Raw genomic sequence first — 22,419 nt, forward strand, 5'->3', positions numbered from 1 at the left:
TGTTAGCATCAAGTTGCATACAAAACAAGAAAACAAAATTAAAAGAACTAGAAACACAATCAAGAAATCAAAATCAGATTTGATTTAACACAATCAAGTAGAAATACCTCTGATAAAGTTGTCCTTGGATGCAGATTAATTCCCCTGGCTTCCAGATTTCTTGCAACTACTGCCCTCATTTCATCGTCAAAACCTCTGCATTTGAAGAATTCCAGATATGGTAATATTAGCAGAACTACTATCATGATTATAGCCAAGAAATGCTTGGACAGAGCTCCTTCCTTCCTAAGTAGTGAAATGGAGTACAGAAATATATTTCAACAGCTAACCGCTGCCAACAACATAACAGAAAACTTGTACAGCTTTAACTGTCATATTTCAGAAAGATAAGGAACACTTGTCATATGAGTTAAAGTTTGTTTGCATGTCTGCACAGGAGAGTTTAGTAGGAATGAAACAACAAGAAAGCACAAAGGAACGAACTTGTTCTTCATTGTTGGACAACAAATTTTCCTAAAACCTGAAGCATTTTTTAGGAAAATTGGTTGTCCAACATTCATAGCATACAATCCCGCCACCCACCCCCCATTCTGCTTATCTGCAAGCTAAACATCAGGTAAGCACGTATTCTTAATAAACGCACATGTATGCCACAATCAGACATGATTAACATTTATACCATGTGATTATCAAAGGGTTGACCTAGCAAAACTAAAAAAATTTATGCTCCACGCACCACTTATACCTAACAAAAATTATCCATCCTAAGCATATATAACTGCCATAAGTCAATAATGATTAGTGGTCCTTAAAGATTTCAACAAATTGTAAGTCCATAACAAGGAAAAAACAATTCCTAATTTTCTTTTTCCTTTGCCTCCAGTGTTATTTTACTATTTGGTTGCCAGTCTAGATGTCCAATCATCCAATCTCGTTACAAGTAGCAAGGAACCAAAAAACAATTAGTCAAGCAGACATACTTTTGAAGCTTGCTATATCATGCATTAAATGATGAGGGTTATCAGACTTATCAAAAACATAACATGATAAGCCCAATAAAGTTTTAAAGCCCACAACCATCATTCAGGAGATCAATAGGATTATGGTCAAAAAATGGGATCAAAACATGAGCTACATAACCTTAATGGAAGTTCCTTTCTGAAAAATAGATCTACAGCAACACCCATCCCATTCCATATTGAAGCAAACTCAACAGCAATGTACCTAAAGAACAAGAAAAAAATATCAACCAAAAACATGAGCATGCCAATAAGATGAGCTTGGTACACTAGGAAAATGAAGAGGTAGAAACACACCCTCCCCCTAGTATTACAGCACGCTTGGGCAACTCATCCAAACTCAAAGCCTCATCAGAGGTAATAGACAACTCCTAAAAAAAAAAATTACAAATAACAAGAAAGGTGTTAGATGATAAACTGTAAAGAAATAATAATACTAAAAATAATAATAATAATAATAATAATAATAATAGTAATAAAAATAACACTGATTAATTTCAAACCACCAAAAACCATTTTAAAAGCAAGTGACTAAATTCAAGCTCTTCATCAAATCAAATTTGTATTGGTTTTCCAAATTGAAGTTGGAAATAAAAGAGAGCTAAGCACTTAAAAATTAACCATATGATTCCAAACAGGGCAATGGTTATATTTCAGAGAACATGAAATGCACAAAAACTATGATTCAATGAAAGCTGCATGGTAGAAAAAGCTAGAACAAGAACAAATGAGACAAGAACTTATGGTGTTACAAACAACTTTTCTATGTAAAATATTACATCTTTTATATAATTATCCATAGTGAGACTATGTACACTTAATCATGCTTGACATATCACATAAGCTACCAACTAGGTGTAGCACGACTTTGAAAAAGGGTTTTTTTTTTTTTTTTTTTTTGACCAGAAACCTAATATATCTTTTCTATTAATTAAAAAGATCAAGATGGAAGAGACACCATTACACAATGTACAACTTAGATCAAGACAAGGGAATGGACTCTTTAACAAGGAACTGTACAAGCTAAACAACTGAAAGAAGTTACAAAAATTGAAGCAACATTTGAACAAACATTAAGTAGACTCAAGGAGGCAAATAATCTTCAACAAAAGATTTCAACTACTTTGCTCCTCTTTTAGCTATCATCTGCTAACTAATTAGCCAAGCGAGGAACCCATTGAATGGAACATCCCAACTTTGTAAGGATATTGAATATTTGGCGTACCAACTTGTCAAGCCTCCATGAAACTCTTTCCTTTTTACCTACCCATGAAATAAGAACAGTAGAATCCCCCCACACCACAAAGTTAAACAGGCCTAAAGCTTTTGCTTGCACAAGGCCCTCTAAAAGTGCTACAATCTCAGCCTTAGTAGCAAAACTCTCACCTGCAAGTTTAAATAGACTTTGATTACTGAACCTCAATGATCTCTAATCACTCCACCAATCCCAAGTTGCCTTGGGGTTGCCACAAAACATCCATCAAAGTTTAAATTAACTACTTCAATTGGTGTTGATCATGCTTGTGAGGTCTTTTCAACCAACCTCCTTGACTTAGCAATATAAGGCTCAAGAGGGTGCCTCCAAAAGCCTCGCTTGTAAAGGCCTAAAGAGAGGATGAAGAGTAAAATAAGTTCTAAACCAAATCCATTGTCCTCAAAGCATCTTAAAAAATCCTAGCATTTCTTTTCCAACATATTGACCAGATCAAACTAAGGCTTGCAATACCCCATGGAACCTTTCCTTTATCATAATCCCTAAAGCCTTTGAAGGAAATGGTCATTGTCTCTACCACTGTACATGGTGGTACCCAATCTATTCCCACAAGGCTAAACAGTCTATGCCATAAGCCTAAAGCTATTGGGTAATGAAAAAAAAGGATGATCACTTCATTCATTATTCTCCTTACACATGATGTACCACTTTGGATTAAGAGCTTTGAGAGGTCTCCACTTATGGAACAAATCATTGGTATTAACCTCCTTACTAGTCGCAAGCCATCCGAAAGTAGGGAGGGTCTTAGATTTCTACATTAAATTAGCCAGATCAAAAGGAACAAGGGTGGATGAATGGGAAAGGGCTCTAAGAACTAACTAAGAAAAAAACTAAAGAGGTTAAAGACCAAACCCTCACATCAAGGTAAGAAGGTGATAAATACACATGGACTACAAAAGACATCAATCGAGCTAATTCCTCGATTTCTTAATCCATGAGATTTCTATGATAGTTACAATTTTAAGATAAGGTAGGGAATAAGGGTATGAAAAGAATGGAAATAAAGAAGTCTCTCGACCCCACCACCTTAAAAAGATTTTGAGTATTGAATACAAAATAGTAAATCATCACACTATCTTCCCATACTATCACCCATAGAGAATCTAGTGAAATGAGAGAAATCAGATAAGATTTGGGCAATAGCCTTCATGGGATGGTGGAGCGACCACCTGACAACAATGTTGGCATCCCAACCATTAGAATGTGGTCCATGGATACTCAAAATGACCTTGTGTCATAAAGCATTATTCTCTCTAGGAAGCCTACACAGCCATTTCCCCAAAAGAGCACTATTTCTCAAAGAAATCCTTCCCACACTTGAACCCCCTTCCTTCTTAGGTTTAACACCAGGTCCCATCTAACAAGGTGATCTCTCTTACCTTCCCCTTCCACTAACCAAAGAAATTCTCTCAATCATTGCTCAATCCTATAAGTCACCTTAACTGGAACTTTGAATATTAATAGGAAACACATGGGAATAAGAGACAAGCAAGAGTTCACAAGAGTTATTTTGCCCCTGAAAGATAGAGATGTTCTATTTCAACCACCTAATCATTTGGAAGTCCAATCCATGACTAGATCCCATAAGTAAACAACTCTTGAATTTCTAACTATAAGGAGACCCAAATAGGTTATAGGCCACTTAAACACCCACAATCCAGTCCAAATACCATTAAAAATGGTTTTAGGGTTTTACTAGTTGAGTGGTCTAGTTTGTGAAAAAAAAAAATGGTGTCATCTACAAATTATAAATAGATTACCCTCATTCCATATCTACCACCTGAAAAGCCCTCTAAGATGGTGACAAGAACATGAGCATTTTGTCTTGAGTTACCTCTTCTTTTAGCACCAAATCTGCCAACTTCACTTTCATTATAGCCGTTTGAGCAACCAACTCAAAAGATAAAGCCTATTTGCCCTCACAAGAATCAATCCTAGCAATGTCTCTCAATACGGCCTCCTTCCCCTCTTTGATATCTCCAAAAGTATCCATGTTCCATATTTTCAATTTTGCTTTGATATCTTGAAACATTTGCATAAACCTATTCCTCTCCCAGCCTACTACTTGACACCCTCTCCACCAAGTGCTAATGCAATCCTTGAACCTAAGACAAAGCAACCACATATTTTCAAATCTAAAAGGAATTATAGCCTCCACTTAAAAGGATCGGTATCTAGTACTAATGGGCAATAAAAGTTTCTTTGAGACTATTGAGGAAACTTTCTTCCCAATCCATAAAAAAAGCCTATCCAACCTCTTGCAAATAGAGGACTTTTGCATGTTTGACCAAGAAACAAAGGCATTCCCTAAGCGATGGGTCGACTAACTCACATTCTCTAATAATCAAACTCAGACATGCTCAAAGAAATCCTAGCTCCCCCTAACTTTTCCAAAGCCCTCCTAATGACATTAAAATCCCCTCCAACACACCACCTCAGAAAAGTTAATCTAAAAAGGTTCGATATCTCTTCCCAAAACCCTATCCTATGTAAAGGGAAGGATCATTTGGTCCATAGACTGAAGAAATCCAAACAAAAAAAAAAAAAAAAAAAACCTTCACCATCTAATGATAGACTGATCTAAAAAAAAGAGCTTGTCACCTAGAATCCCACATAATTAGAATTCCTTCTGCAGCCCTACAGGCAGACAGTTTCATACACTCCCTATTCCTAGCCACCCAAATGCTTTTCACCAACTTCCGATTATATTTCTCTTTTTTAATCCCTTGAAGCATAACTATATCTGGAGCTTCTTTGTATAACAAGTCCTAGCCACCCTGTTTTTCCTTTTGGAACCTAAGCCTCTTACATTCCAACTAATAATCTTCATTGACACTTGGACAAACCCCAACAAATTGAAGCAAAACCTTGTACCTCACTCTAGAGGACCTATTATTTGGTTTAGGTACTCTCTGCCTTTCTTCCTGTGGTACACTATGTCCTTTAGCTTGGGTTTTCTTTGATTTATGCTTTGAGGGAAGAGAACTCTCATCACCTTTGATGATGCTAATATTCATAAAAGAGGAGAGAATTCATAGACTGCAGTTTGCTAGGGATTAGACCTATTGGCGGATCCATAGGAGTTGAAGATTTGAATTAGTTTAGAAATTAAACTTTGTATTTTAGGAGATTTTAAATTTAGTTTCCTGATTTCTAAGGATTCTATAAGTTTCCTATTTCTCTGCCCTTCTTTACCAAATGTACACACATATATATATACACTTTTTCTAAGCAATAACATATACTTTTCTCTACAATTTTTTTTCATGGTATCAGAGCCACCGAACTAGGGCTCCTTTTTTCTTTTCTAGAGACATTTGTACCTATTTTGTTCTCAACATTTGGCTGGAGAATTCTTTTTTTCTAGGTTCAACGTCTATGTATCAAGATCTTAGTATTTAACTGAGATTTTTCTCTCTTTGCTTTCATCTTCTTTATCCTCGGGTTTTCTCTCTTTTTTGAAAAATGTCGGAAGGATCTAGGACGACATCTACTAAGGTTTCTTCAAACCTGAACAGATTGAATGGAAGCCTTGACAACCTGACGCTTCAGATCACTAAGATAAATTGAGTGGCAAAAGTTTTTTGGAGTGGTCTCATTCTGCCACAAAGCTGTTTCTCAGGAGCAAGAAGAAGATGGGCTACATTCTGGGAACGATTAAGGCTCCCAAGAATATTGACCCTCTCTTTAAATCATAGGACTCTGAGAACTCCATGATCATGTCCTGGCTTCTTAATTCTATGCAACTTGAGATAGGGAAGCCATTCTTATTTTAGTCTATAGCCAAGGATATCTAGGATGTTATGGTGAAGACTTATTCGAAGAAGGGGAATGCCACTCGAATTTTTGAACTGAAGCGCACAATTCACAAGACCAAACAGATGGATCAAGACATTCTCTCCTACTTCAATAAATTGAAAATTCTGCGGGAAGAATTGGATGTTCACCAACATTGGGAGATGGAATCGCCAAGAGATGCTGCAAGGCTCGTAGAGATTCTTGAATGAGAAAGGATCTTCTATTTCTTGGCTAGATTAAGACCTGAGTATGATGAGGTTCGAAGGAGGTTCTTGGGTAGGGATGCAATTCCAAATCACTAGGTATTCTCTGCCATACAAGATGAAGAAAGTAAACGAGTTGTGATGTTGGGATCCAATAATGAACCAGATCAGTCAACACTCAAAGCTTCTAGTGAAAATAGTGCAGGAAATAAGGAAACTGATCGTTGGTGTGACTTCTGCAACAGGGATTATCATACCAGAGAAACGTGTTTGAGAATAAATGGATTACCATTTCACATGGATAAGAAGAACCAGAAGGGAAAAAACCAGTCCAAGATAGGAAAAGGCTTCCATATTGACTCAACTGGCGCTCAAACTTCCAAATCTATTGCAGTTGTTACCGAAAACTCACCCTTCACAAAAGATGAATTAGAGTTTATCTATAAACTGTTGGGATAAACTGAGGTTACTCCATCAACCCCATCAACTTCTTATGCCTTTGCACAATCAGGTACGACCAAACCTATTATGTGCATAACATCAGTCCTAAATAATATTCCTTGGATAGTTGACTCTAGAGCAAGAGATCATATGACTCAAGAGTCAAAACTCTTTAACTCATACATGCCTTGCTCTGGAAAACAGAAGGTTCTCATGGCAAAGGGCTCAAATATACCAGTGCATGGAAAAGGGAGAATAGCCATTAACAAAGACATTACTCTTGACTCTGTTTTACATGTTCCTAAGATGTCGGTGAATTTGTTGTCCATTAGCAAGCTTACGAAGTCTCAAAACTGTTTAGTAATGTCTTTCTCGAATCAGTGTGTTTTTCAGGATCTTACTATGGGGAAGACAATTAGCAATGTTGAGGAAAGAGAGGGCCTATACTACCTGATTCCGCAAGACTGGGAGAATTAAGCATACCAAGTGGAAGGAAGTCCAACCAGAGAACGTGAAATTAGGTTGCAACATGAAAGATTAGGACATTTAAATTTTGCTTCTTTAAGAATAATGTACCCTGATTTGTTTAAGGGTTTTGATTCGTCTTTGCTTAAGTGTGAAACTCGTGAACTTGCTAAGAGTCATTGTGTTCCATACTCATTGAGAAATAATAGATGTGATTTTTCGTTTTCTCTTATTCACAAGAATATATGGGGTCCTTCTGGTGTCGTGGGTATGTCAGGGACAAGGTGGTATATTAATTTCATTGATTATCGCACTAGAGTGACCTAGATTTTTTTTATGAGAGAAAAATCTGATGGTATATGGATTTTCTAGAAATTTCATAAGATGATTAGTGTCCCGTTTGATGCTAAAGTTAAGGTTATTAGATCCAATAATAGGGGAGAATACTTTAGTTGATCTCTCAGCATGTTTCTAACTGACAATGGAATTATTCATGAGTCATCATGCACAAATACACCTAAGTAGAATGTCGTTGTCGAGCACAAGAATAGCCATTTTCTGGAAGTTGCTCAGTCACTTCTCTTTGCTAGGAATGTCCCAAAGATTCATTGGGGTGATGTTGTTTTAGTAGCAACTTACTAAATCGGATGCCTTCCAAAATACTTGCTAACAAGACACCCCTTGGATCACTTCAAGGGTTCTTTCCTACAGAATATTTTCCAAGCTCCATACCGCCAAAAGTCTTTGGGTTAGTTGCATTTGTTCATATTTCAGCCAGGAGTCATTCAAAACTAGAACTGAGAGCCCTAAAGTATTTATTTGTGGACTATTTCACCTCATCAAAAGGGTTATATTTGCTACTATCCTTCAACCAAGAAAAAGTATGTCTCCCTAAATGTTACCTTTTTCGAGACACAGTTATTTTTCTAGTCTTGATCTTCAGGGGGAGAACAGAAGTAGTGAAGACCAGCCACAAAATATTTTTCCACTCCCAAAGTGGGAAGATATCGTAAGTGTTGACACACAGGATGGAGCTTCAGGTCAGGGGGAGAATGTAGAGAAGATAGAAAACCCTCTTATACTTCCAGCCACTGAAAATGGATTCGAACAGGTTCGTTTAGAGGTCTCAGATCAGTTTCAAAGTCAAGAACCAGCAGCTTCTGCACCTACAGACCACCCCTTTTCAAGTTTACTCTAGGAAGAACAAGCATGCAGTGAATGAAGGAACAGGCTCTCTCTCTCTCTCTCTCTCCAAAGCATAATCAATCTTCTGAACCCAAAGTAAGTCCTGAAACTTGCAATGTTCAAGAAAAACCCAGTTCTGCTAAGACTAATTGTGATCTTCCCATAGTTGTTAGAAAAGGTGTGTGGAGCATCCTATTGCTTATTTTCACTCTTATCAAAAAATCGACTTAGAGTATAAGACTTTTGTAGCAAACCTGTCAAATGAGACTATCCTGAGGAATGTTGAAGAAGCTTTGAAAGATCCAAAGTGGAAAGAGGCCATCAATGAGGAGATCAAAGCGTTGCGGAAGAACAACACTAGGGAAGTGGCAGACTTACCCAAAGGGAAGAATACCGTGGAGTGCAAGTGGGTGTTTACAATCAAATACAAGTCCATGGCACAATAGAGAGATACAAAACACATCTAGTCGCGAAGGAATACATACAAAGTTATGGGATTGACTATCAGGAAACATTTGCTCCAATTACCAAAATTAATTCCATTTGAGTCTTGTTGTCACTAACAGTTAATGATGACTGGCCCTTGCTGCAGCAGCTAGATGTGAAGAATGTGTTCCTCCATGGAAATCTAGAAGAAGAAGTGTTTATGGATGCTCCTCCTGGTTTTGAAAAATACTTTGGTGTTGGTAAGGTGTGTAAACTTAAGAAATCTCTCTATGGCCTGAAGCAATCATCTAGATCTTGGTTCAAAAGATTTAGTAGGTCAATTAAATTTGGCTTCCGACAAAGCCAAGGTGATCATACTCTCTTGATCAAAAACAAGTCAGAAGGAAAACTAACAACCTTGATCATGTATGTGTATGACATTATCTTAACAGGGAATGATGTTGAGATGAAAATGATCAAGTTGGCATGATGAAGTGCAAAGTTGAAAAGTTTGAAGTGGAGAAAAAGTCTTTCCAAGTAAAGTTTGAAAGATCGAATGGGGGAACTTGGGTATCAGTAACAGAAAGGAGCCAAGGTTTTGTTGTCTCGGTAGGATTTGGAAAGGAGGAGTTGGATTGGTTGACGGAGCATTTGAAGAAAGCTATGGAGTTGGAGGCTTCCAGGGATTTATACGAAATATTAGGGGCAAGACTAAGACTCACTTGATGGAGATTTGTTTCAATAATAGAGGGCGTTTCATGAAAATTACAGAAATTGTTACAAAAAGGAAACCTTTACTTCTTGTCATCCCTGAGGGTGTTAAAGGCAATGGGTGGGAAGACCTTAGGGAGGCGATTCTTTCAGTGCAAGAGTATTTTGATCAAGCTGGAGGAGCTTCGAAGGAGACGTTTGGAGATACTCAAATGAGTAAGGGCATTTACAGAGGTGGTCGATCATACGCAAAAGTGGTTGCAGAGGATGGATTTAGGACTGGAGTTCTGTTGTCAGCTGGAAAATGGGCCAGAGCTGTAATTTGTGAATGCAAAGAAAAAGTCCAACACTGGACTCACTAAGGAAAAGCCATCGCGAGGATGATGGGTATGAAAGGAATGGTGTCTATAACTCCCATTTCCGCTTTCAAGGGGTGTTTCTTTGTGAGTTCAGCAAGGAGAGCAGAATGGTTCCAAGAGCAGGGAAGACTTTTAGTGAAAGGAAGGCCTATTCTCCTAAGGAGATGGTCGCCAAGTGAAAATATGGTTGTTCCCGGAAAATTCAGAAGGGGTTAGTTAGAATTGAAAGGTCTTCCTTTTCACTTGTGGGATGAAGATCAGCTGAAATTCATTTTGAAGAAGTGGGGGAGGGTAATGAAGGTGGCAAGGGAATCTTTAAAGCTGATGGACTTGACGAAGGTGAAGCTGTGGGTGGAGATGCTTCCAAATGTCGTGCTACCAGCGTTGCTTGAGGTGGAAGATGGGGCCTGGACATTTACAATAGCAGTTTTAGTCACCAGAGAAGATGATGAAGACGACCTTGTCACATCTGAGACAACCCGTAGCAAGAACGAGTGGTTGAAAGCAGGAGGTTGCGTCTCTCAATCGACAAAAATTGCAGAGGGGCTACGAGGTAGCATTAGGGACAATGAATGCTACAGTAGGTGGCTTCTTCCCCGGTCATGTTATCGGTGCTCAAGTACAAGTTTGGCGGCCAAAAGGGAGAATGGATGGGGAGGGAGCAGTCTGGGCCTAGTAGAAGAAACTTTTCTTGGGCCCAAAGTGTCTGAGCCTTATTTTAAAGCCCAGCCTGTAAGGGCCTAGAGAGGGATGAGGAATCATGGGCTTCACGCTGGCCCAGATGCTCTTCAAGTCCACGAGACTGTAGCGGCATCGTCTTCATCTCCCCAACAAGTTGGTTCTTCTACAAAGGCGATCACGCTGCTTGCAAGCTTTCATGGTCCAGGCGACGAGAGGGCCAGCGTCGAGGCTATCTCTGGAGAGGATGGTCGGGCCTTTGAGTTAAAGGCCTGGTCTCTTTCCAACCCTAGCCCACCTTCAGACGCTACCGTGGGCTATAAGTTAAAAGGCCTATCGGGGTTGGGCCAAAATTTAGGAGGAACGATGCCCTCTAGTATGAAAGGTTGGTCTCGAAAGGAAGAAAATGCAGCGAGAAAAGGGAAAGCTCCCGTGGTTTAGATGAGAGACTCTACGTAGAAGGAAGAGATGATAGTTTCAAAGAAGATGTGATCCACCCTCTTCCCTCCAAGCGTTGATCGCCGACAAGGACATCGGAGTAGCAGCGAGCCTCTTCTCCTACGAAGTTCATCGTCGTTTTGCGAAGTTCGCAATCTGGAAGTGGATTTCGGGACGGGATTTCAGATGGAATGAGGAATCAGAGAGAGTCCTCTCTTTCGCCGTCTTTTGTCAAGGAACAGTAAGTGTTGTTCGAGGGAAGAGACCTCGACGTCAAGAGGAGAGGCGGATCCGTGAAATTCCCATTTCGAAGAAGACAATGAAGGTTTTTTGGGCCGAGTGGGGTCCAATCTTCGTGGTTCTTCAGTCACGGATTTACCTTCTATTCCAAAAATCAAAGGTAAAGGACTCACCTTTGAGGGGATTTGCGAAATTCCAAGAGTGGAAAACATGGAGGTATGTCAGCCCTTTCCTTCTCAGCCACCCAAGTCTTCTTCTTTCCCTTCTTGTAGTCTGGAACTTCCTTTGTCGAGTCCCTCTGGTCCACATCTCCCTAGTTCAGTCTCTCTTTCTCAGTTTCCTACGGAAAATCAAGTTACTTCTAAAAAATTTTCTGAAAAAGGCGTTGATGGCACTTCAAAATATGTTGGCATCCCTGTCCGTGATGAGGAGGAGAATCAGTGTGCTTTATCAGACCAGTTGTCCGAGAGCTTTACCCCTAGGAAGTCTAAACCTAGCTCGCCTAAGGAGGATTCCAACCTGTTGTCAGGTAGTCAGGGGGATACTGTGGTATCCCCATCGGGCGATTTCCTTATTGATGGCCTGTCCCCCAGGAAAATGGCTAAAGTGCATGAGGTTTTATGCTTTCTGGACATTAAGGTGTATTCTAAGAGGAAGAACAGTGGCTCCACAGGTAATTGAGACCTGGTGGATTTGGTTTGGAGGGTTAGGCTCTGTGAGTTTTTCCATGAAAATTATCAGTTGGAACGCCAGGGGTTTGGGTTCAAGGAATAAGCGAAGGGTGGTTAAAGATTTCCTAAGGTCAGAGAATCCGGAAGTTATGATGATTCAAGAAACAAAAAAGGAGAAGTGTGACAGAAGGTTTGTGGGTAGTGTCTGAACGGTTAGAAATAAGGATTGGGTTGCTCTTCAGGCGTGCAGGGCTTTAGGTGGGATTTTGATCATTTGGGACTCAAAAAAATTGCGTAGTGAGGAGGTGGTAATAGGATCTTTCTTGGTCTCAATCAAGTTCGCTTTGGACGGTTGTGGACCTCTTTGGATATCCACAGTTTATAGTTCAAACAGTCCCTTACTTAGGAAGGATTTTTGGGTGGAACTTTTTGACATTTATGGTCTTAACTTTTCCGTTATGGTGTGTGGGTGGTCATTTTAATGTCATAAGGAGAAGTTCAAAAAAATTGGGAGGTTCTAGTCTAACTTCAAGCATGAGGGACTTTGATAGTTTTATTAGAGAATGTGAATTGCTTGATCCACCTCTTCGGAACGCATCATTCACTTGGTCAAATTTGCAAGAGTCTCCCGTGTGTAAGAGATTGGACCGTTTTCTTTACTCAAATGAGTGGGGGGCAGCTCTTTCCCCAAGGCCTTCAAGAAGCCCTTATTAGAAGGACCTCGGATCATTGGCCAATTGTTTTGGATACCAACCCGTTCATGTGGGGCCCAACACCTTTTAGGTTTGAGAATATGTGGCTGCAACATCCTAGTTTCAAGGAGAACTTCAGAAATTGGTGGAGTGGTTTTCAAGGAAATGGATGGGAAGGCCACAATATCATGAGGAGATTGCAATCTGTTAAAGCCAAATTGAAGGAGTGGAATAAGTTTTCTTTTGGAGAGCTTAATGAAAAGAAAAAAAGTATCCTCAATGATTTAGCTAACTTTGATGCCATTGAGCAAGTAGGGGGTCTCACTTCTGAATTGTTAAATCAAAGAGTCTTAAGAAAAGGGGAGCTAGAGGAATTAATTTTGAGGGAGGAAATCCATTGGAGACAAAAAATTAGGGTGAAATGGGTTAAGGAAGGGGATTGTAACTTAAGTTTTTTCATAAAGTGGCTCATGGCAGGCGAAATAGGAAATATATCAAGGAGTTGGAAAATAAAAGGGGCATAGTGTTGAATAATGCCGAGAGTATCACAGAGGAGATCTTACTACTTTCAAAAGCTCTACACGAGTCCTACAGAAGAGTCTTGGAGTGCTGAAGGATTAGATTGGTCCCCTATTTCGAAAGAGAGCGCGTTAAGGTTGGATTCCCCTTTCACTGAAGAAGAGATTTCTAAGGCCATTTTTCAGTTGAATAGGGACAAGGCTCCGGGGCCTGATGGCTTTACCATTGCAGTATTCCAAGACTATTGGGATGTGATTAAGGAGGATTTAGTGAGAGTATTTGCAGAATTTCATAGGAGCGGAATTATCAATCAAAGCACTAATGCCTCCTTCATTGTTCTATTACCCAAAAAGAGTTTGACAAAGAAAATCTCAGATTTTAGACCCATTAGCTTGATTACTAGTCTCTACAAAATAATAGCCAAAGTGCTTTCAGGGTGTCTAAGAGGGGTTCTGCATGAAACCATCCACTCTACTCAAGGCGCTTTTGTTCAAGGGAGACAAATTTTGGATGCGGTTCTCATAGCGAATGAGATAGTGGATGAGAGAAGACGATCAGGGGAGGAAGGTGTCGTCTTCAAAATTGACTTTGAAAAGGCCTACGATCACGTGAAGTGGGATTTTTTGGATCAAGTGTTGGAGAAGAAGGGGTTCAATTCTAGATGGAGGAAATGGATGAGTGGATTTTTGTCCTCGGTATCTTATGTAGTATTGGTGAATGGTAGCGCTAAAGGGTGGGTTAAGGCATCGAGAGGATTAAGACAAGGTGACCCTTTATCCCCTTTTTTGTTTACTTTAGTCGTAGATGTACTGAGTAGGATGCTTTTGAGAGCAGAGGAAAGAAATATGTTGGAGGGTTTCAAGGTGGGTAGAAACAGAACTAGGGTGTCCCATTTGCAATTTGTTGATGATACCATTTTCTTTTTTAACACTAGGGAGGAAGATCTACAGACTCTCAAGAGTCTTTTGCTAGTGTTTGGGCACATTTCTGGGCTCAAGGTCAACCTTGACAAGAGTAATATTTATGGCATCAATCTTGATCAGGTTCATCTTTCAAGATTGGTTGTGATGCTTGATTGCAAGGCTTCTGGCTGGCCTATACTCTATCTGGGTCTTCCTTTGGGAGGGAACCTCAAGGCGTGTGGCTTTTGGGATCCAGTGATTAAGAGAATCTCAAGAAGATTAGATGAGTGGCAAAAGGCTTACTTATCCTTTGGGGGAAGGATAACTCTTATCCAATCTTGCCTTACCCATATGCCATGTCACTTCCTTTCCTTATTTAAGTTACCCGCTTCAGTGGCTGCCAAAATCGAGAAGTTGCAAAGGGATTTTTTATGGTCAGGGATTGGGAAGGCAAAAGAGATCATTTAGTGAGATGGGATGTTGTGTGTAAACCGAAGGCAATAGGGGGTTAGGGGTTTGGGTTTTGGGAATATTTTTCTGAAGAATCTCGCTATTTTAGGGAAATGGCTGTGGAGGTACCCTAGAGAGTGTTCAGCTCTATGGCATCAGGTCATATTAAGCATTTATGGTTCACACTCTAATGGTTGGGATGCTAACACTTTAGTCAGATGGTCACATCCCTGTCCTTGGAAGCTATTGCACAAGTCTTTCAGGAGTTTTCCTTGTTTACTTGGTTTGTGGTAGGAAATGGGGAAAGAATTCGGTTCTGGGAAGATTTGTGGTGGGGGGACCAACCTTTGGGAACCCAATATCCAAGACTATTTAGAGTAGTCTTGGATAAAAACATTCCTATTTCTTCAGTTCTCGATCCTACTCGTCCTTTCTCTTGGAATTTAAATTTCTACCATAACCTTTCAGATTCTGAGATAGAGGACTTAAAAGGCCTCATACGGTCACTTGATGGATTGCATTTATCTCCTTCGATTCTAGATGCTAGATTTTGGCCATCATCTTCTTTAGGGCTTTTTTCAGTCAAATCCTTTTTTCTAGCATTATCTCAATTTTCTGGATCTCCTCAGGTTTTCCCTTCTAAGTTCGTTTGGAATTCTCAAGTTTCTTTCAAAGTGAAGTCCTTTGTCTGGTTAATGGCACACAAGAAGGTGAATAGTAATGACATGCTACAAGTGAGAAGACCCTACAAAGCCCTTAGTCCTGATATTTGTATTTTGTGCATGAAGCATGGGGAATCAGCAAATCATCTTTTTCTTCACTGTTCCTTGACGATTGGGTTGTGGCACAGGTTATTTCAATTAGCTAAGATGGATTGGGTCCCCCCAAGGAGCATCTTTGACATGATGTCCATCAAATTTAATGGTTTTGGTTCTTCTAAGAGGGGGATAGTTCTGTGGCAAGCTACAAGCATCGCTCTAATTCGGGTTGTGTGGTGGGAAAGAAACGCGAGGATTTTTTAGGATAAAGTAAGGAATTCAAAGTATCTTTGGGACTCTATTGTTTTCCTTGCTTCTCTTTGGGCTTTCTGTTCCAAGGTTTTTAAGGGGACTCCCCTTAATGTGTTACAACTTGATTGGTTAGCGGTGTGTACTCCATAAGGAATGGTCCTTTATAAAGAGTTCGCTTGTTTTACAGTGTAATTTCCTGTAGTTTAGTTTTCTTTAACGGGAGGATTTCTCATCCTTCTTTTTGTACTTCTTTTTATCTATCAATATATCTCTGTGTCGTTTCCAATAAAAAAAAAATGATCAAGTTGAAGCTTGCCAAAGAATTCAACATCAAAGACTTGGGCAGTTTGAGGTATTTCCTCGACATTGAGGTGGCAAGATCAAAGAAAGGTATCTATGTATCACAACAAAAATACATCCTCGACCTCTAAAACAAGGTTGGAATGTTGGGATGCAAACCTGAAACTACACCCATCAATCCTAATCATAAGTTGGGCGCTAACCCCTCAAGAACAGTTGTAGACAAGGGACAATATCAACAATTGGTGGAAAACTGATTTATTTGTCTCATACTCAACCTAACATAGCTTATGTTGTTGGCCTTGTTAGTCAATTCATGCACGCTCTAATGAACTGTAATATGGAAGCAGTGACTCACATTCTCAAGTACTTGAAACATACTCTGGGCAAAGGTCTTCTATTTGAGAAACACGACCACTACCGTGTTGAAGCCTGTACCAATGTTGATTAGGGTGGTTCACTTACAGACAGGCATTCTACATCAAGCTACTAAATTATGTTCTATAAACAAGTTTGTCCAAGATAATAAGCTGCACAAAAACAAAAACTTCTACCTTTGAACAAAAAACTCCACATTCTCAAAAGATCTTCTATTTCACTCCTTCCAAATTGCCCAAAAGAGGCAGTTGCTCTCCACACTTTCTTCCTTTTTCTTCCAATAAATGAGCCACTTCACCCTAACAAGGTCTCTCTAACCGAAGAATGAATCACCCCACTCACCTTGAACAAAGAGAATAAGAGCTCCCATAACAACCTTACCTTTCCACAATGCAAGAGAATATGATCAAAAGTCTCTTCATGAACATAATAAAGGGAGCATCTATTGACTAAAGACCACCCTCTTCTTTTTAATTGGTCTAAAGTCAAGACTTTCCCCCAGGCTACCTCCCAAGCAAAAAACTAACCTTAGGAGGAACCCAAGCATTCCACACCACACTATTAGGGAAAGGGTCTACCCTAACTTCCTCAAGGATAGAGTAAAGGGACTTAACAAAAAAGGACCCACTCTCCGTGTCCACCCAAAACACCACATCCTCCCTTTCCTCCACCACCACCCTATCTTAGATCCTTAACAAGAAGCCCCCACCGTCCCAAACTCCCCGTCATTAAAAGGCCTAGAGAAGCTTGGGTTCCAACCACCCCCCCTCAGAAGATTGCACCCACAAATTCGCCATCCAAGCCTCTTTTGAGCTAGCTAGAGTGAACAAGGAGGGAAAGGACACAAAGGCTCATCCCCGCACCATCTATCTTTCCAAAACTTGACCCTTCTCCCATTGCCCACCACAAAAAGAGTTCTGGAAGAAACTAACTCCCACAAGAGCCTTATAACCTTCCAAAGTCCAACACCATAGCTGCCCCTCACTTCCTTAGAGCACCAACCCCTTTCCAATTCCCCAAATTTACCACAAATAACTTCTCTCCAATGGGCATCACTCTCCTTAGCAAAGCACCACAACCATTTGCAAAGGAGAGCCTTATTTAGAGAATTAAGACATCCAATTCCAAGGTCTCCTTTTCTTTTGTCTAAACAAACAATATCCCATTTCACTACATGAGGCTTGCTCTCTAGAGCCCCACCACCCCACAAAAAGTCACTTTTAATCTTTTCCAACCTTAAGTGAACTCTCCTCAGCATCCGGAAAAGCAACATAAAGTAGACTGGCAAGCTAGCTAGCGCGCTCTTAACCAGAGTTAGCCTTCCCCCTTTAGAAATTTATTGTCTTTTCCACATTGCTAATCTCTTTCTAAACCTTTCTTCTACCTCATCCCAAGCCACCACCGAGTTATGGGCAGCTCCTAAAGGAAGGCCTAAATAAGAGGTTGGGAGCATACCCACTTTGCAACCAATTATAGCAGCCAACTTTACTACATTCAACACTCTCCCAACCGGAATAAGCTCACTCTTATCTAAATTGATTTTCAAACCTGAAATACCTTCAAACCACATGAGTAACCAACTCAAATAAGTCATTTGGGAAGAGGAAGCCTCACAAAAAACCGAAGTATTGTCTACGAACAACAAATTGGAGATCTCCAAGCCCTCCCCATTTCTTCTTAATAATTTGAAACCAGTCAAAAGGCCACCCTCTTTTGCCCTTCCAAGAAAGCAATTGAGCACCTCCATAAATAAATAAATACGAAGATAATGGGTCCTCTTGCCTTAAGTCCCTAGAGCTCTAAAAAAACCCCTGAAGGAGTACCATTCACTAACACCGAGGACCTTGGAGTTGAGATGCACCAACTAGTCCAATTAATCCATCTTTGACCAAAACCCATTTTTCCTAACACCTCAAAAAGAAAATTCCAACTTACATGATCATAAGCTTTTTCAATATCAAGTTTGCAAAGCACCCCAACACTATTACTTCTCAACATTGAATCAATTGCCTCATTAGCTATGAGTACCGCATCAAGAATTTGTCTTCCTTCCACAAATGCATTCTAAAATTTTGAGACCACTTTTCCCACCACTTTCTTAAGCCTATTAGCCAATGCATAGAGGTTGCCCACTAGACTTATCAGCTTGAAATCTTTCAACTCTTCAACTCCTCCTCTCTTTGAAACCAGCACTAGGAAAGTTGCATTGAGGCTTTTCACAAAGCACTCTTGTTCATAAAATTCCTTAAAAAAGTTCATGACCTCAACCTTGACTACATCCCAACAATGTTGCCAGAAAGCAAGAGAAAAGCCATCCGACCCTGGTGCTTTATCTCCATTCAACTCTGACAAGGCAATGAACAGCACCTCCTCTCGAAACAGTTCCTCCAACATTGCTGCATCTTGATTGTGTAGAACAGAAAACCGCATGTCCCTTATACTAGGACGCCACTCCCCTGGAGGTTCCGACAGAAGCAACTGAAAAGCCTGAGCGATCCCTTCCCTTATGTCAACCTCCTCTGTGAAAGAAACTCCATTAATCTTCACCTTAGCCATAGCATTCCTCCTCCTATAAGCATTTGCCATTTTGTGGAAGAAACTAGTGTTTCTATCCCCTTCCTTTAGCCAAACCTCCCTAAATTTCTACCTCCAACTTATTTCTTTCACTAGAGCCCGTTTCTCAAAATTTGCCCTTAAGTTCTCCCTGGCAAACTCCTCCTCAAAGGATGAGGTACCCTGCACCTCTTTAGAATCCTAGAATTCCACTTGGGATAGGGCCTCTAATTTCTTAACAATTACATTCCCAAAAACTTCAATGTTCCACCTTTTTAACAAGGTTGAGGCTTTTCAATTTTTCAACCAAAAAAAGCTCGGGGACCCTCTAAAATTAAGGGACATCCATCAAGACTTCACAAACTCCTTAAAGTCTTCCTCCTCGAGCCACATATTCTCAAACCTGAAAGGAGATGGGCCTCTACCCCCCCTAAAAAAAAAAATAAAAAAAAAAAAATTCCAACAGAATAGGAGCATGGTCTGAAACAAGTCTAAGCAACATGTACTATAACACCCCATTGAAGTGGCCTTCCTAATCATCAGACACCAAGAAACGGTCTAACCATGCAAGGACTTGATTATTCAATCCCCCCCTCCACATAAAAGGACCCCTAATCAAGTGCAGATCTCTCAATTGAAGCTCATCTATGGCCTTTGAAAATCTTCTCATTGTTGCAGACAGCCTCCGGGTGCCACCAGAACGCTCCTGAGGGAATCTTACAACATTGAAGTCACCCCTAATACACCATGGGTCATTCCAAAGACCCCTTATGGCCCTAATTCTGCCCAAAAAACCTCTCTAACACCTCCTTGAGTAGGGCCATACACCCCAATAAAAAACTAAACAAAACCCTCATCACAATTCTTAAACCGACAAGAAATTGAGTAAACCCCTACCTCCAATCCCACCAATTCAAGGACTCTATTATCCCAAAACACTACAATCCCCCCAAAAGCCTGCATTGACTGCACCCCATTCAATGAATCTACCTATCCTTAGACTTCGGACCACTCCTAAGGACATATCATGGATTTTGGTTTCCTAAATGCAAACCAAATCTACCTCCTGCGCTTTTATGAAAGACTTCAACACCATTCTTTTATTACTGTCATTGACCCCTCTTACATTCCAAGACAAAATTCTTAACTTCATGGGTTCCCTACTGAATTCTTAACTTCATGGCTCAGCACTCTTCTAAAAGAACCACATATAAAAGTGGATGAACCTGCTAGATTGTACTGTGACAACAAGGTAACAATAAGTATTGCACATAATCCAGTACAACATGATAAGACAAAGCACATTGAGATTGACCAACACTTCATCAAGGAAAAGATCGACGAAGGGGTGATTTGCACACCATTCATAGCCTCCAAGTCACAATTGGCAGATGTGTTCACTAAGGCCTTACCTTCTAACATCTATTCTCCCTTAATTGACAAGTTGGGCATGTTGGACATCTTTGAACCAACTTGAGGGTGAGTATTGGCAGATCTTTAGAAGTTGAAGATTTGAATTAGTTTAGAAATCGAACTTTGTATTTTAGGAGATTTTAAATTCAGTTTCCTGATTACTTGGGATTCTATAGGTTTCCTATATATATACACTTATATATATATACTTCTTCTAAGCAATAACATATACTTTTCTCTGCAATTTTTTTCAAGACCCTTGATGTGGTATCCATCTAGAGGGAAAATAGATGAACCAGCAGGATCCCCCCAAGAGGGAAGGAAGGACCTCTTTAGAAGCACTCGGACTCAAACAAGGGGAAGCCTTACTGCCACGCACAGTACAGATAAAGGTATCCATAGACCCACAGGCCCCAAAATTTGACATTTAGAAGAGCCAACATTCAAGTCAAGTGGAACACCAGACCCCCAATACTGGGAAATGTAGAGAAGAAAATAGAGGTACTGAAGGATCACGTCGGACAAAGGTGAGGAGACTTCAGCAAATATTGTCATCTCCTTATCAAAAACAAAAGCCTCATCTAAGTTTAATAGGTTCAAAATCACAATCAATTCCTTTGTCAAATCCTGCTGCAGCTGCAGGAGCCCTTTCTGCATGCCACAAATGGCCTATGAATATTTCATTTTTCTTATCCTTAGTCCTTAGAGCAAACCCTCTATAACTAAAATGGTAATTCATTAATGATCATTAATGAATAATATAATAAATAATATTAATACTTAATAAAATACTGCATTTACAGGCACATTTACTCTGCAATTTAGACAAAAATGGAATTAATAGATAGATAGACTAGTAGAAAGATTTATAAGAGATCCGCTAAAGAACGAATATGTTTATTTTTCAAAATGATTCATATCGTCAAGTATACCCATTCCAAATTGCATTCCAAACAAATGAGACTTCCTGCAGTAGCTATAAAAGTAGGAAGGTTGAATCTGGATGCTCCCAAAGGAACCCTACCAAAATGGCCAGAATCTTGACTCCCACTCCCTTTATCTTCCACCAGAAAATGTTGATTCCCATGTTGCAAACATTCATTTCCTCACAGGTTATTCTCTGGTCAATTATTAGAGAGTATGAAGACTTGAAAATTGGACCCTTTCTCCTTAGAATCTTCACATAAGTGCCCAAAACATTCTACGACTGAGTGGATAAGTTCCACATCTCTTCATCAGAGAATTCCAAACTATTAGAAGATTCAATTTTCTCATAGCCCATGCTGCACAAACTCTTACTAAAATAAGCTTCTCATTTCCACAAAAGTTTCTCTCATTTCCTTGCATAGCCTCGTTCCTACACCTTGCACAATCCTGATCCTTGAAAATCTTGCCATAAGAGGTTGGATTTTGGCATCAAACTGCTAGACAGACTCCTTTTATGAGCCTTTGACCACCTGTTGATAGATACGGTGCTGTTGGAAACTGATCTCATACCTTTAAGAGAAGGTATATCATTGGGTTTAGACCTTTGATATAGATTTTTCTCTTGAGCTTCATCTTTTAAAGGTGCACTGAGCCTTCTTTCCACTAATAATTAGATTGGTCCTTAAACACAGATGGATTTTCCCAAGCTACTATGCTTCTCTTTTCCTGGTTATGGGGATCCTTTTCAAAACTTTCTAGGAGGCTGGCACTTGGGCTCCAACCAAGTGGGCTTCCTGTTGGAAGAATTGGGATTGGGCCGTTGAGCATGTAAAATAGTTTCCATACTTAAATGTTGTACGGTTTACAATATTATGTAGATCCTAAAATTTAGCTAGGATTATTTTTTCCTTGTTTTCCAATCAAAAAAAAAAAAAAATTATTTTTTCCTTGTTAGATTCATTGTTTCATTGTTTAGATTCTAGATTCAAGCTTTGTTCGATATATAGCCTGCAATCAAGACCATGGTTTTAAAAACCGGACTGGACCGGTCGGTCACGGTTCCAGTCCGGTCTGATCAATTGGGCCAGAAAAATGGTCAGACAGGAATTGGACCAATTAAACTGGTGGTCCGATCGGTGAACCGTATGAACCGGACGGTTCCGTCTGAACCGTATGAACCGGACAGTTCCATCCAAACCGTATGAATCGGACGGTTCCGTCTGAACCGTCTAGTTCAATTTTTTTATTTTTTTTTCCTCCATTGTCGTTGTTCCCCTTCGGCGAGACCCCCACCCCCCTTGCAAAGCCACCTCGCTGGAAAAGCTCTTCTTCTCCGTTGAAACCCTCCCGACAACCCCGCTAGAACCC

General features: G+C 40.0%; 1 protein-coding gene across 4 annotated transcripts in view; it reads right to left on the minus strand.

Annotated features, from left to right (window-relative positions):
• Window positions 1-22,419, minus strand: part of LOC100254507 (glutathione reductase, cytosolic) — a 59,343-nt gene that overhangs the window by 28,482 nt on the left and 8,442 nt on the right. For all 4 annotated transcript variants that reach the window (XM_002285636.5, XM_059736974.1, XM_010651931.3 and 1 more), the window contains 3 exons: window positions 1,317-1,390; window positions 1,141-1,224; window positions 108-195 (listed from right to left, as the gene is read on the minus strand). In XM_002285636.5, the coding sequence (XP_002285672.1) occupies window positions 108-195; window positions 1,141-1,224; window positions 1,317-1,390 (246 nt within the window). The remainder of the gene's footprint in view (window positions 1-107; window positions 196-1,140; window positions 1,225-1,316; window positions 1,391-22,419) is intronic.

The sequence above is a fragment of the Vitis vinifera genome, chromosome 5 (assembly GCF_030704535.1).
Source record: "Vitis vinifera cultivar Pinot Noir 40024 chromosome 5, ASM3070453v1".
NCBI classification, from domain to species: Eukaryota; Viridiplantae; Streptophyta; class Magnoliopsida; order Vitales; family Vitaceae; genus Vitis; species Vitis vinifera.